The 13,876-nt window shown below is 47.1% G+C and overlaps 1 protein-coding gene across 3 annotated transcripts in view; it reads right to left on the reverse strand.

Annotated features, from left to right (window-relative positions):
- Positions 1 to 1,392, reverse strand: part of INTS6 (integrator complex subunit 6) — a 103,041-nt gene extending 101,649 nt beyond the window's left edge. Inside the window, exon 1 of one of the 3 annotated variants that reach the window (XM_075061608.1) lies at positions 129 to 1,392. In XM_075061608.1, the coding sequence (XP_074917709.1) occupies positions 129 to 239 (111 nt within the window). In that variant the 5' untranslated portion in view covers positions 240 to 1,392. The remainder of the gene's footprint in view (positions 1 to 128) is intronic. The other 2 variants (XM_075061606.1, XM_075061607.1) reach the window with 2 other exon arrangements.
- Between the last annotated feature and the right edge of the window lie 12,484 nt (positions 1,393 to 13,876).

Below are 13,876 nucleotides of genomic sequence, written 5' to 3' on the forward strand. Positions count from 1 at the left end.
ACCCGAGGGAGCCAGTAGCAGCGCCCCGCATGCGAGCCCCCGCCCGGCCCTCCCCACTCTCGCGCCCCCGCCACCCGGGCGGCAGGGCGCTCCCCCCCCCCACCTCCTGTCGCAGGAAGAGCCGGTACCTTCATGAAAGTCTCTACAGCGCCTTTGGCTATGTCCAGATAGGTGGTGCCCAGATGGGTGCGCTGGTTCATGGAGGCGGACGTGTCTATCAGGAAGAGTAAGATGGGCATAGTGCGGAGCAGCAGCGGGGCCGGCGGCTACATGGACAGGGGCTGGGGGCAGACACGGGGGACGGGCGGGCAGTAGGAGCTGTGAGTGCGTTGCACGGGGAGGTGCACCTCCCCGCCACCCCCCTCCAGGGAGCTGCCCTGCTCGCCTTTGTGTGAGGGACCCGCTCAAGCCCTGCACGGGCTGGTTTACGAGGAAAAGGCGAACAAGGCTGCACGGCTGCCGCCGCTGGCCCCCTGTTGATGTTACTCAGAAGTTTCAGGCGGAGCAGCGACGAACCACCCACCCCAGCACTTTCTCGCTCTGACTGAGGCGCTTCCTCGCTCGCAGCCCGCTTTTAAGGCAGCCTGGGCAGGTCGGGAGCCGCCCCCTACAGGCACGTCCCCAAGACACGTGACCCCTTCCCTGCCCCGCCATAGGACTCCCGACGACCCTTTATTAGCATATTTAAATCGTGAGGAACGAGAGACGAGGCGGCTCTAGCCGTTAAGGGAAAGGCAGTTGATGAGCACGCGTTCTAGTAGCGCGCATGCGCTTTGTAGCTGCTACTCTTCCTCCGCGGGGGGGAGGGGTGACAATGACATAGTAGCCCCGTCTGTCCTGCACAGGGAAGGAAGCAACCCACAGGCACATGCTCAGCGGGGCTAGCTGGGGCACTGTGGGGGGAAGGAGGGGTCTACAGGACGGCCGCGAGAAGAGGGTGGGGGGAAGAGGAAGCCCGCGAGAAGGGGGGATGGAGGGGGCCCACGGGACGGGCCGTGGGGAAGAGGACGGGAAGAGAGGGCCACGGACGGCCTGAGGTGGGAGTGGAGGACTCGGGTGTGGGGTAAGTGGGGCCGCAGAAGAGCGCGAGGTGGGGGGGCCGGTTGTTATAAGGTCAGTTCTTCGCGTCAGGGAGTCATGCGAGGGTCTGCGCTGGTGAGGAGAGTTCAGGACCCAAGGGTCGGCTCGGGAGTGACCTGCGGGGACGGTGCTCCAGGGACAGGCCAGAGGGAGCCGCTTGTGTGCGGGGAGGGGGCCAAGCGGGCGCTGGAGACTTGGGAGGCAGCAGGGCCTGTCGCGGGGAGCCACTCGCCCAGCGACGGCCGGGGCGGTGACTGCGCGCTGGCCTAGCAGCTCGCTACGTCCGGTCCCCCAGCGACTCCCGACTGAGTCACGGGGCGGCGCTTCCTGCTGTCTGCGAGCCGCTCCTCTTGCGGTAACGCAGGCGCCCAGAGAGTCTCCCAGAGGCTGCGGGAACGCCTCGCTGGGATCCTCTAACGGCGGCGCAGTCCCCGGCAGGGGCGGGCATAAGGGGTAGCCGGAACAGGGAGCGGGCGGGAGACGGGTTGACAGGGAAGTTCCCGCTCGGCCTTAGCTACACAGGGGGCTGGGACTCCGCCCGCATCCATTCCAGAGTCTGCGGGGACTGGAGGTGGAGTGTGTGTGTTGCACTCCACGTGAGGCGGAGACTGTCTCGTGGGAGGGTCAAGGGCTGAGGCTTTGCGGGGCGACTCGTCCATTGGTGTGAGGGAGGCAATTTCCAGGCATGGGGGGTTGCGGCCATGGGGGTGGGGCGGGAATTGGGACAGAGGCTCTGTCTCCGGGCGGCAGGACTCAGTATTGCAGTCTCTGGAGGAATAGGCTGGGGCAGTTCTACTGTGTACCTGTCAGTTAGCATCTATGCCAGGGGCCGGCAACCTGTCAGAAGTGCTGTGCCTGGTCTTAATTTAGTCACTCTCGTTTACGGTTTCCTGTGTTGGTAATACATTTTAATGTTTTTAGAAGTCTCTTTCGGTAAGTCTATAATATATAACTAAACTATTGCTGTATGTAAAGTAAATACAGTTTTTAAAATGTTTAAGAAGCTTCATTTAACATTAAATTAAAATGCAGAGCCCCCCCAGAACGGTGGCCAGGACCCGGCAGTGTGCGTGCCACTGAAAATCAGCTCACGTGCAGCTTTTGGCACCCGTGCTATAGGTTGCCTACCCCTGGTCTATACATTCAGATTGGCACACATTGAGACAGCCTTGCATGCTTGGAGTGCTGTAGTTTTGACCTTGGTAGAACTGCACTTTTCTTCTGGGTGGGTCTTGTGGTGCTGCACCCTTTGGCTTGAAGTAGTAATAACAACCAAATGCATGGTTTCTGCTTTCAGCACCCCCACTACAAAACTTTTTCCAGCTCTCCTAGTTGGATCTGAAATGTGACACTTAAGTTGTCCAATAAAAACAAAACTGCCACCCCATAAGTCACTCAGGGCCCATTCAAAGAACTTCAAAAACTAGCAAGATTTTGCTCCCGTTAGTTTAAAGAAGCCAAGGCTGTGCTGTTTCTCAGGTTAGGTGGGGCCACAAGATCTGAGGCCAGGCCACAGAAACAAAGATATGACATTTCCTTTAATTTAAAGTGATGAGTTAAACTAGTGTGCATACCAGAAGTTTAAGGTAGAATTATAGGACCGGAAGGGACCTCAAGAGGTCATGTAGTCCAGTCCCCTGCACTCATGGCAGGCTTAAGTACTTGCAACCCAATCTGTTTTTAGGGTTTTTAATGTATGAACAATTGTGAATAGTGCACAGGCAGAACCATCTCAATTATAAACTGTCAGGGGCTCAGACTGTGCATCTTACAGTTTGTCTAGCTAGGAAAAGTGGTAGATAGATAATAGGTTGAGGTTAGGGGGTGCATTTTGGCTAACCCCAGTCTAACCTCTTTTCAAAATTTCCTCTGTCAGTGCTGAGGCAACCTAAACTTACTTCCAAAAAATCATATAGAGCTGAGGCTGCTTCCAATCAGTTAGTGCAGTGTTCCAGCAAGTATGCTGGACTCCTCTGCTCCCATCTCTTACTCCAACAATTGGGCCTCTTGCTTTTCCTTTCTATTCCCTTACCCTTAAAGAAGTAGGAAATCAGAGGTTTCTTTTCTCTTCTCACTTGTGAATTTAGCAACAGCTCAGGGGCTTCTCTGTTCCCTACCTGATTTTCCCTTCCTGTGAAAAATGTACCGGTTCCAGCTGATCTGCTCCCACCACTCCCAAAGAACTAGAAGCTTAGGCGTTGCTATGCTCCTTCCGTTCTTACCTCCAGAAAAGAAGCCAGGAGTTCTCAGCCTTATTCAGCTCACTTTCCCAGGCTCATTTGGGAAACTGGTTCTTTGAGATGTTTTGTCATAGAATCATAGAATATCAGGGTTGGAAGGGACCTCAGGATGTCATCTAGTCCAACTCCCTGCTCAATGCAGGACGTATCCCCAACTAAATCATCCCAGCCAGGGCTTTGTCAAGCCTGACCTTAAAAATCTCTAAGGAAGGAGATTCTGCCACCTCCCTAGGTAACCCATTCCAGTGCTTCACCACCCTCCTAGAAGAAAAAGTTTTTTCTACTATCCAATCTAAACCTCCCCCACCGTAGCTTGAGACCATTACTCCTTGTACTGTCACCTGGTACCATTGAGAACAGTCTAGATCCATCCTCTTTGGAACCCCTTTCAGGTAGTTGAAAGCAGCTATCAAATCTCGCCTCATTTTTCTCTTCTGCAGACTAAACAATCCCAGTTCCCTCGGCCTCTCATAAGGCATGTACTCCAGCCCTCTAATCATTTTTGTTGCCCTCCACTGGACTCTTCCCAATTTTTCCACATCCTTCTTTTGGCTCATATCCAGTTTCTCATCCACTGTGGCCTGTAGGTCCTTTTCTGAAGAACTGCTGCCTAGCCATTTGGTCCCTAGTCTGTAGTAGTGCATGGGATTCTTCCGTCCTAAGTGCAGGACTCTGCACTTGTCCTTGTTGAACCTCATCAGATTTCTTTTGGCCCAATCCTCTAATTTGTCTAGGTCCCTCTGTATCCTATCCCTACCCTCTAGCGTATCTACCACAACTCCCAGTTTGGCGTCATCTGCAAACTTACTGAGGGTGCAGTCCACGCCGTCCTCCAGATCATTAATGAAGATATTGAACAAAAACTGTCCCCTGGACCAACCCTTGAGGCACTCCACTTGATACCGGCTGCCAACTAGACATGGAGCCATTGATCATTACCCGAGCCCACGATCTAGCCAGCTTTCTATCCACCTTATAGTCCATTCATCCAGCCCATACTTCTTTAACTTGCTGGCAAGAATACTGTGGGAGACCATATCAAAAGCTTTGCTAAAGTCAAGGAATAACACGTCCACTGCTTTCCCCTCATCCACAGAGCCAGTTATCTCATCATAGAAGGCAATTAGGTTAGTCAGGCATGACTTGCCCTTGGTGAATCCATGCTGACTGTTCCTGATCACTTTCCTCTCCTCTAAGTGCTTCAGAATTGATTCCTTGAGGACCTGCTCCATGATTTTTCCAGGACTGAGGTGAGGCTGACTGGCCTGTAGTTCCCCGGATCCTCCTCCTCCTTTTTTAAAAGATGGCACTACATTAGCCTTTTTTCCAGTCATCCGGGACCTCCCGATCGCCATGAGTTTTCAGAGATAATGGCCAATGGCTCTGCAATCACATCCGCCAACTCCTTTAAGCACCCTCGGATGCAGTTGCAATCTGGCCCATGGACTTGTGCTTGTCAGCTTTTCTAAATAGTCCTTGAACCTTTCTTTCTGACCACAGAGGGCTGGTCACCTCCTCCCCATACTGTGCTGCCCAGTGCAGTAGTCTGGGAGCTGACCTTGTTTGTGACAGAGGCAAAAAAGCATTGAGTACATTAGCTTTTTTCCACATCCATCTGTCACTAGGTTGCCTCCCTCATTCAGTAAGGGGCCCACACTTTCCTGACTTTCCTTCTTGTTGCTAACATACCTGAAGAAACCCTTCTTGTTACCCTTAACATCTCTTGCTAGCTGCAACTCAAGGTGTGATTTGGCCTTCCTGATTTTCACTCCTGCATGCCTGAGCAATATTTTTTATACTCCTCCTGGTCATTTGTCAATCTTCCACTTCTTGTAAGCTTCTTTTTTGTGTTTAAGATCAGCAAGGATTTCATGTTAAGCAAGCTGGTGCACTGCCATATTTGCTATTCTTTCTACACATCAGGATGGTTTGTTCCTGCAACTCAATAAAGGATTCTTTAAAATACAGCCAGCTCTCCTGGACTCCTTTCCCCTCATGTTATTCTCCAGGGGATCCTGCCATCAGTTTCCCTGAGGGAGTCAAAAGTCTGCTTTTCTGAAGTCCAGATGTCCGTTTATTCTGCTGCTCATCTCCTTTCTTCTTTGTAAACAGGATCCCATGAACTCGATGCATCTCCTATGGTCTCTGAGCTCTGCAGGTTTCCATCCACTTCCACTTTTGTTTCGCCTACTAATTCTTCCCTGTTTGTGAGCAGCAGGTCAAGAAGAGCTCTGCCCCTAGTTGGTTCCTCCAGTGATTGCACCAGAAAATTGTCCCCTACACTTTCCAAAAACTTCCTGGATTGTCTGTGCACTACTGTATTGCTCTCCCAGCAGATATCAGGGTGATTGAAGTCTCCCATGACAACCAGGGCGTGTGATTTTGAAACTTCTGACCCCTTAGATCCTGCTATAGATGTATACACATCTAATGTGTAAGAGCAGTCTTTTGGCCACCAGTATTGTGCATGTATCCTGCACCATCACCCTGACCCCGCCTCTCCTGAAGATATAAATGAGTGCGTCCAACTACCTTTTAGTTCCTTTGCCAGTCTAGAATCCTAAATTTAAAGGACTCCACAGTAGCAGCAAAGAAGGCTGGGTCCTGGGATCCATATGGACAAAACACCTTGAAGAATTAAAGTTACTGTAAGGCAAATTAATTATTTTTTCTTTTAATTTTTTTCCCACTTAAATTCCACTGTAGGTGATTGGCTAGCAGCTGTCTCCCTAAGGAGTTGGATGCCATAGTAAGACTGTAGGCTTGCCCTACTATATTCAGTATAAGAGCTAGTAACTGCAACTAGAGAGTAATATTAAGTAAAAGTACTGAATTCCAAGTGGCTGCCCTGCAAATTTCTGATAGAGGGATGTTCGTCAAACATCAAAAAGGTTGCTTGAGCCCTAGCTGCATGTGCTTTAACCTGAGCAGGAGCTAATTTATTTAGTTTCCAGGAGATCTAATACAATCTGATATGCATTTCTAGAGTCTGTGGGTCAAAATAGCTTGCCTTCTAGACCTGTCCCTAAACACTACAGGTGTTCAAGGTGACTTCTGGAAGGGTCTTGTTCTGTGAAGGTAGTTCTATGTAGGTAGTAAGAGAGTCTTTTCAACAAGTCAGGCATCTGGAGTTTTACTTCTGCAGGAGTCAAAAGAAGTTTGGGAAAGAACGTTAGGTGTATATACTGATCAGATGAAAGTCTGAGGTCACTTTGAGTAAGAACTTCAACAGAGTCTTAGAATCACTTTGTCTTTGTGAAATATAGTGTAAGAGAACCCTGCCATTATGCTTCAATCTCAGTCATTCTCAAGAGAAGCCAACAAAAATGTTTTCTTGATAGTAATAGAGTGTAAAGCAAGAGGGGGCCAACAGATCTAGTCTGACCTGTGTGTCACAGGCCACTAATCCAGCTACCCTTGTATTGAGCCCAATAGCCTGGATTAGACTAGGGTACTATACCCTTCAGGAGATTATTTTGTACTGCAGGCAGAAAACAGGAGGGACTGAGGTGCACCAATGCTTGCAACCCCTGCAGTATCAGGGAATTGATTTGGTGAGATGTGCCCACATGTTTCTAGCAAATGACTGACACCCCATGCTGCAGAGGAATGTGGGGGGAAAAAAAGTCCCTGTCAATCTGACCTGGGAGAAAATTCCTTCTGAATCCAAGAAATGGCAATCCGTATGACCCTGAGGTCATGTGAGATGATAAAAGGAGCATGGTGCTATAGACAAAAATTGGATTTCTCTGAGGGCCAGGAGCATCAAATTGAGCATGAGAGGATTATATTTCTAGTGGAAATGTGGATCAGATACTTCACAAATGTGAAAAATGTGGGTGCAAAAATACTATGTGATCCCAAATTGGATGGTGATGGACATGTACTGCAGCTAAATATACCCTTCCTGAACTGATTGAAAATCCTCAGTGTTTCAAGAAAAATAAAATAATCCAGGATAACAGGAATAGATGTTTCCAACAATTGAAGTTGTTGCTGAGCAGCCCCAAATGAAAGATCTTACCATTTAGCTCTATCAATTAGCCTTGTAGAAACTTTTCTGCTCTGAGTCAAAATATCTTGTACCTCTCTGGAATGACTCCTGCGTAGTGCACTTAAGCAGCTAGCATCCGTGCTGTCAGATGTGGGGGTGATGGGCCTGGGCATAGGCACCAACTCCATGAGTGCTCTGGGGCTAGAGCTGCCACAGAAAAAAAAAAGTGGGTGCTCAGCACCCACTGGCAGGCCCCTCCTCCCCCTTCCCTCCCATGCCTCGCACCAGTGGCAGGTCCTGCCAATCAACTCTTCTCCCCACACCCAGTGCTTCCCACCCGCAGCAATCATCTGTTTGGTAGCATGCAGAAGGCGCTGAGGGTGAGGGGGCAAAATGGGGTGGGGACAAGGGTGGGCAACATATGCCCCAGATGCCAGGGAGTGGAAGAGGTGGGATCAGCCCCTTTGGGACACTGCAGTGCAGCGTGGTGGACTGGCGGCTGCCTGAGAGAGCCTGGCTAGGGATGCAGATTCCACTTCTGGGTTGGATGCTGGGGAGCTGGAGCCCCAACCCTGGCAAGTTTCCAGCTCACTCAGCTGTGATCCCCAGCAGCCAAGCCTGGGGAGGGAGTAGAAGCCTCCTCCTCTCCAGCCAGGCTCTTTCAGGCAATTGTCGGGCTGCAGAGCAGCGACCAGGAGAGGCTGGTGGTAGAAGTTGCTCCCTCCTGCTCCCCGCCTGGGTTCTATCCCTCCAAGGAGAGTGGTGGAATGTGCCATGGTGGGGACCAGGTGTAGTCAGAGGACAGAGCGTCCCCCCACAGGTAACGTGGCTGGGAGAGTACAGTGGCCCTGGGCTGGGAGCGGGGGTTGACTGAGGGGGACATGTGACCTCCCCTTTAGATCATGCCCCCCAGTATTAGGAGGCACCAGTTGTCCCTGGGGTGCCCTCAGGGGAGAGAGCAGGAAGGGGTGGGTGTAGGGCCTGGGAGGAAGGGGTGGAATGGGGGTGATGCCTGGGATGGAGAGGGGGTTGAGCACCCTCGGGAAATCAGGAAGTCAGTGCCTATGGGCCAGGTGTAGGGTTACACCATGATTATCAGACAATGTCCAGAAATCTGGAAGAGTAATGGACAGTTGAATTGACAGATGCATCAGTTCTGTGTATCAGAACTAATGTGTCCAGGCCGGTGCTGACAGTATTAATGGGTCTTTGTCCTGTCATACTTTTCTGAGGACTCTGGAAATTAATAGAATTGGTAGGAATAGACATCAGTTTTCTGTTCCACTGGATCATGAAAGTATCCAAACATGAGCCTGGGCTTGTGCCTTGTTGGGATTAAAAGTTGATGCTTCTCCAGGTTGGTGGCAAAAACAATTCTCGTAGAACACCCTATTTTAGGAAGACTTGGCTGAGGTCCAGATCCTCAAAGGTATTTAGGCTTCTGACTCCCATTGATTTCAATGAGAGTCACTTTCCTAAATACCTTTGAGTCAAGACTGCATTTGTAGAGATTCAGGCCCAGATCCTCAAGAGCACTTTCTGCGTAGTTGATCAGCTAGGTGGTTCTGAAAGCCTGGTATATGTACAGCTATGAGATTGAACTGCTGTTGAATGCACTAGTCACATATAGCCCTGATAGAGAGGGGGATGATCTCGCTCCCCCTTGTCTGTTGACATAGTGCAGCACTGTAGTGTTGTCTGTCAGGACTTGAATTGTGATCCCTTGGAGGAGGGGTAGGAATGCTCTACATGGTAAATGTATGGCTGTGAGATCTAGAACATTTATGACCTTATGTCTGAAGATAGTCTGGGTGTGCTCTCCATCCCTTTTTGGAGGTACCCTTTACAAGAGTAGTGGTAGGAGATGGTGAGGTGAATAGGATGCCTTGGCATACTTTTCATGAGTCCTTCCACCAGAGAAGAGAGGATAAGACTTCTGAGGAGACTACAAGCTGTAAGTTCATGCTGTGTTTTCTTGATTGATAAACTGATTTTTAAGTGCCTCATAAAAGGTTGAAAGTGAAGTCTGGCACATGGCATCACAAAGATGCAGAAAGCCTTGTGGCCCAACAGCCTGAGATGGGACGTCAGCAAAGAGCTTGGTTGAATATGTATAGGGCCCTACCAAATTTACAAAACATTTTGGTCGATTTCATGTTCATAGGATTTTAAAAATCATAAATTTCATAGTTTCAGATATTTAAATCTGAAATTTCATGGTATTGTAACCATGAGGCACCCGACTCGGAACGGGGTCATGGGGTGAGGGGGTCGCAAGGATCTTGTAGGGAGATCGTGGCATTTCCACCCTTACTTGTGTGTTGCTGCCTTCAGAGCTGGCCAACGGGAGGGCAGCAGCTGACCGGGTGCCCCGCTCTGAATGCAGTGCCACCGCCAGCAGCAGTGCAGAAATGAGGCTGCACTGCTGCTGGAGGCAGCACTGTCTTCAGAGCTGGACTCCCAGCCCACAGCGGTAGAGCTTCCTGCAGCCAAGGGAGGTTCCTGGAGATGAGTCTGACCCAGATGAGGGAGCAGCCTGTGCAGAGGAAGAGGAAGTCCTATACCTCCCCAGCCCAACCAGGACTAGCAGCTGGTGCTCCCAGCTGGGGTGCCCTTAGCCCTGCCCTCAAACCCAGTGTTTGGTAGTTAAACAGGCCTTGGACTGGCTGTGTGTAAACCGGGTTGACCACAGCACTCCCTGACCATGGGGCCCTGGGCGGTCACCCACCTGTAAGGCCACCCCTGCCCTCCCCCCAAAAATTGATGACCTCTCCTTACCATGCCACCCTCATTTCTGCACTGCTGCTGGTGGGAACACGGCCTTCAGAGCTGAGGTCCTGGACAGCAGCCACTGCTCTCTGGCCGCTGAACTCTGTGAAATACGGTCTCACCTACAATAGCCAGATTTCACAGTGGAGATCAGATTTCATGATCCATGATGCGTTTTTCATGGCCATGAATTTGGGAGGGCCCTAGATATGTAGATTTGAGAATTGGTAGAGTGTAGTACAAAATCTTGCCTGTGAGAAGTAAGCTCTTGCTGACTCCAAGCTGAGAAGTTTAATTTTATTGTTTGAGTGGTCGTGAGAGTGAATTTGTCCTGATTGATTCTGAGGCCGACCAAGAAGAGGTGGCAAACCAGTTATACTGCATTGGTGACCTATTTTGGAGATATGCCTCAAATCAGCTAATTGCTGAGATATGGGTGAATGTGAAGTCCTTAGAGTCAATCGGGGACTTCGCAGAGGAGCTGCAATGAATAACAGGCATTTTGAAAACACACTTGGTGTTGTGGGAAGACTGAACAGTAGCACACTGAACTAATAATCCATGTGTGCCACTATAAAAGAAGTACTTCTATGAGCTGAGTGGATGGACAGATGGAAGCAAGCATCCTTAAGTCAAGAGTTCTGAAGGAATCTTGGGGGATCTAGGGAAGGGATTATGAATGTTAGAGAGATCAACCTTGAAACTAACGTGCTGGGATTAATGTGTTCAGTCATCTGATATCTAGAATGGAACACCATCCTCCTTTCTTCTTTGGGGTAAGGAATTAATAGGAGTAAAACCCTTTGTTGTTGGGGAGAAGAGGGTACCCCCTCCATTGCACCAAATTGTAGAAGTATATCTGCCTCTTGCTTTAGTAGTCTCTTGTGAGAGGAATATCTGAAAAGAGACAGGAATGGAGGAGTTGGCAAGAACTGAAATTGAACTGAATAACCCTTGTGTAACAGTAATTCTAGTGCAGGCATCAAAGAAAGAAAGGTGATTGCCAAATGGTGGAAGGAAGGGATGTAGGTCCTTTTAGATCAGTCTGTGTCTTTCGATCATGATATCAAACTTTCTAATAGGGCTGTCAAGTGATTAATCGTGCAATTAAAAAAATTAATTGTGTGATTAAACAATTGTAGATTACCGTTTATTTAAATATTTTGGATGTTTTCTACATTTTCAAATATCGATTTCAATTACAACACGATACAAAGTGTACAGTGCTCACTTTATATTTATTTTTTGTTACAGATATTTGCACTGTAAAAAACAAACAAAAGAAATAGTATTTTTAAATTCACCTAATACAAGTACTGTAGTAGTGCAATCTCTTTATCATGAAAGTTGAACTTACAAATGGAGAATTAAGTACCAAAAAAACCCACCTGCACTCAAACAATATAAACCTTTAGAGCATACAAGTCCACCCAGTCCTACTTCTTGTTCAGCCAATTTCTCAGACAAACAAGTTTGTTTACTTTTGTAGGAGATACTGCTGCCTGCTTTTTTACAATATCACCTGAAAGTGAGAACAGGCATTCACATGCCACTGTTGTAGCTGGCATTGCAAAATATTTATGTGCCAGATGCAGTAATGATTCATATCCCTTCATGCTTTGTCCGCCATTCCAGAGGACGTGTCCATGCTGATGATGGGTTCTGCTTGATACAATCCAAAGCAATGCAGACTGATGCACGTTCATTTTCATCATCTGAGTCAGATGCCACCAGCAGAAGGTTGATTTTCTTTTTTGCTGGTTCAGGTTTTGTAGTTTTGGAGTGTTGCTCTTTTAAGATTTCTGAAACACACTCCACACTTCATCCCTCTCAGATTTTGAAATGCACTTCAGATTCTTAAATGTTGGGGTCAAGTGCTGTAGCTATCTTTAGAAATCTCACATTGGTACTTTCTTTGCTTTTTGTCAAATCTGCAGTGAAAGTGTTCTTAAAATGAACAACATCTGCTGAGTCATCATCCAAGACTGCTATAACATGAAATATATGGCAGAATGTGGATAAAACACAGAGCAGGAGACATATAATTCTCCCCCAAGGCGTTCAGTCACAAATTTAATTAATACATTATTTTTTTAACGAGTGTCATCACCATAGAAGCATGTCCTCTGGAATGGTAGCCGAAGCATGAAGGGGCATATGAATGTTTAGCATGTCTGGACTGTAAATACCTTGCAATACCCAGCTACAAAAGTGTCATGTGAATGCCTGTTCTCACTTTCTGGTGACATTGTAAATAAGAAGCATGCAGCATTATCTCCCTTAAAATTAAACAAACCTGTTTGTCTTAGAAATTGGCTGAACAAGAAGTAGGACTGAGAAGGCTCTAAAGTTTTACATTGTTTTGGTTTTGAGAGCAGTTATGCAACAAAAAAAATTCTACATTTATAAGTTGCACTTTCACAATAAAGAGATTGCAATACAGTACTTGTATGAAGTGAATTGAAAAATACTATTTTATCAGTTTTACAGTGAAAATTTTTGTAATAAAAATAATATAAAATGACCATTGTACACTTTGTATTCTGTGTTGTAATTTAAATCAATATATTTTCAAATATAGAAAAACATCCAAAATATTTAATAAATTTCAATTGGTATTCTGTTGTTTAACAGTGTGATTAAAATGCAATTAATCGCAATTTTTAAAATCACGTTTAAGTTTTTTGAGTTAATGGCATGAGTTAACTGTGATTGACAGCCCTACTTTCTACCTCTAGTCAAGTGTTATATGAGCTTTAGCAGTAGATGAAGACAAACTTTTTCTTCTCTGATACTGAAGTCTTTTCTTGGGAGGTTTCAAGACCTTTTGCTGGTAATAATATTGTGAGGTTGATCTTCATCTGGAAAAGATTAGAGGTCTAACCTGTTTCCTTTTCGGTGCTGAAGTGTAGCAACTTAGAGATTAAAGTATTGCTCTAGAGTAGAGCTGAGTGAAGAGAGATAATTTTGTTTAGTGGAAGCCTTTTAGTAGGGTGAAAGAAACAAGCTTTCAAGCTTGCACAGTGCTCTTCATGTCTGGGAAAGGTACTCAGAGTGTCACAGCTAATACAAAGTGGAACAGATGCCATATGGAGTTAACATGTTGCAAGAAACCATTGAAGGTGGAGTGGGCAGTTAACTTCTCTTCAGTAACAGGACAAAGAAGGGTTAGTGGGTTATAGATTGTTGCAATGAATCATAAATCCATGTCTTTGAGTTTGGTTTTTAGTGTCTAACAAAGTTATGAATTTAAGCTCCAAGGCTTATTTTTTGAAGGTGGTGTGTGTTTCCTTTAGGGACAAGGATATAAAGCTAAGGTGGAGGAATCCAGGGAGTTTGTGCCTTGCTTGATTCATAGCTCTTACAGTGAAAAGAAGAACATCCTGATTCTCTGGCTCCCACTCATGAATTAACCCAGGGGAGTGAGTGGTAACTGTGGGAGAAGGACTTCTGCTATTTCCTGCTGAAGAAGATACAGAAGACTACACTTCCTCCAAAAGGAGGGGCTGATCATTGAAGAGTGTTGAGGAGACCTAGACAATCTTCCATGTGATATGGTTATCAATGTCCATGATGACTGATGCAGTGAAATCTTCAGTATTGGGTCCCTAGGTTCCAGTACTGATAAAGGTTTTGTAGGTGCCCATAAAGGTGCCATGTCAAGAAGGGGAGATTCTGATTCCAGTGATTAGTTAAATCTGTAGATATTTCAAACATAGTGGGAGCTGAGATTACTTGTACCAAAAGAGTTGATAATAGGGAAGATAGTAATGGAAGTGTTGGTACTATAGAG

Source organism: Chelonoidis abingdonii, chromosome 1, assembly GCF_003597395.2.
Source record: "Chelonoidis abingdonii isolate Lonesome George chromosome 1, CheloAbing_2.0, whole genome shotgun sequence".
NCBI lineage: Eukaryota > Metazoa > Chordata > Testudines > Testudinidae > Chelonoidis > Chelonoidis abingdonii.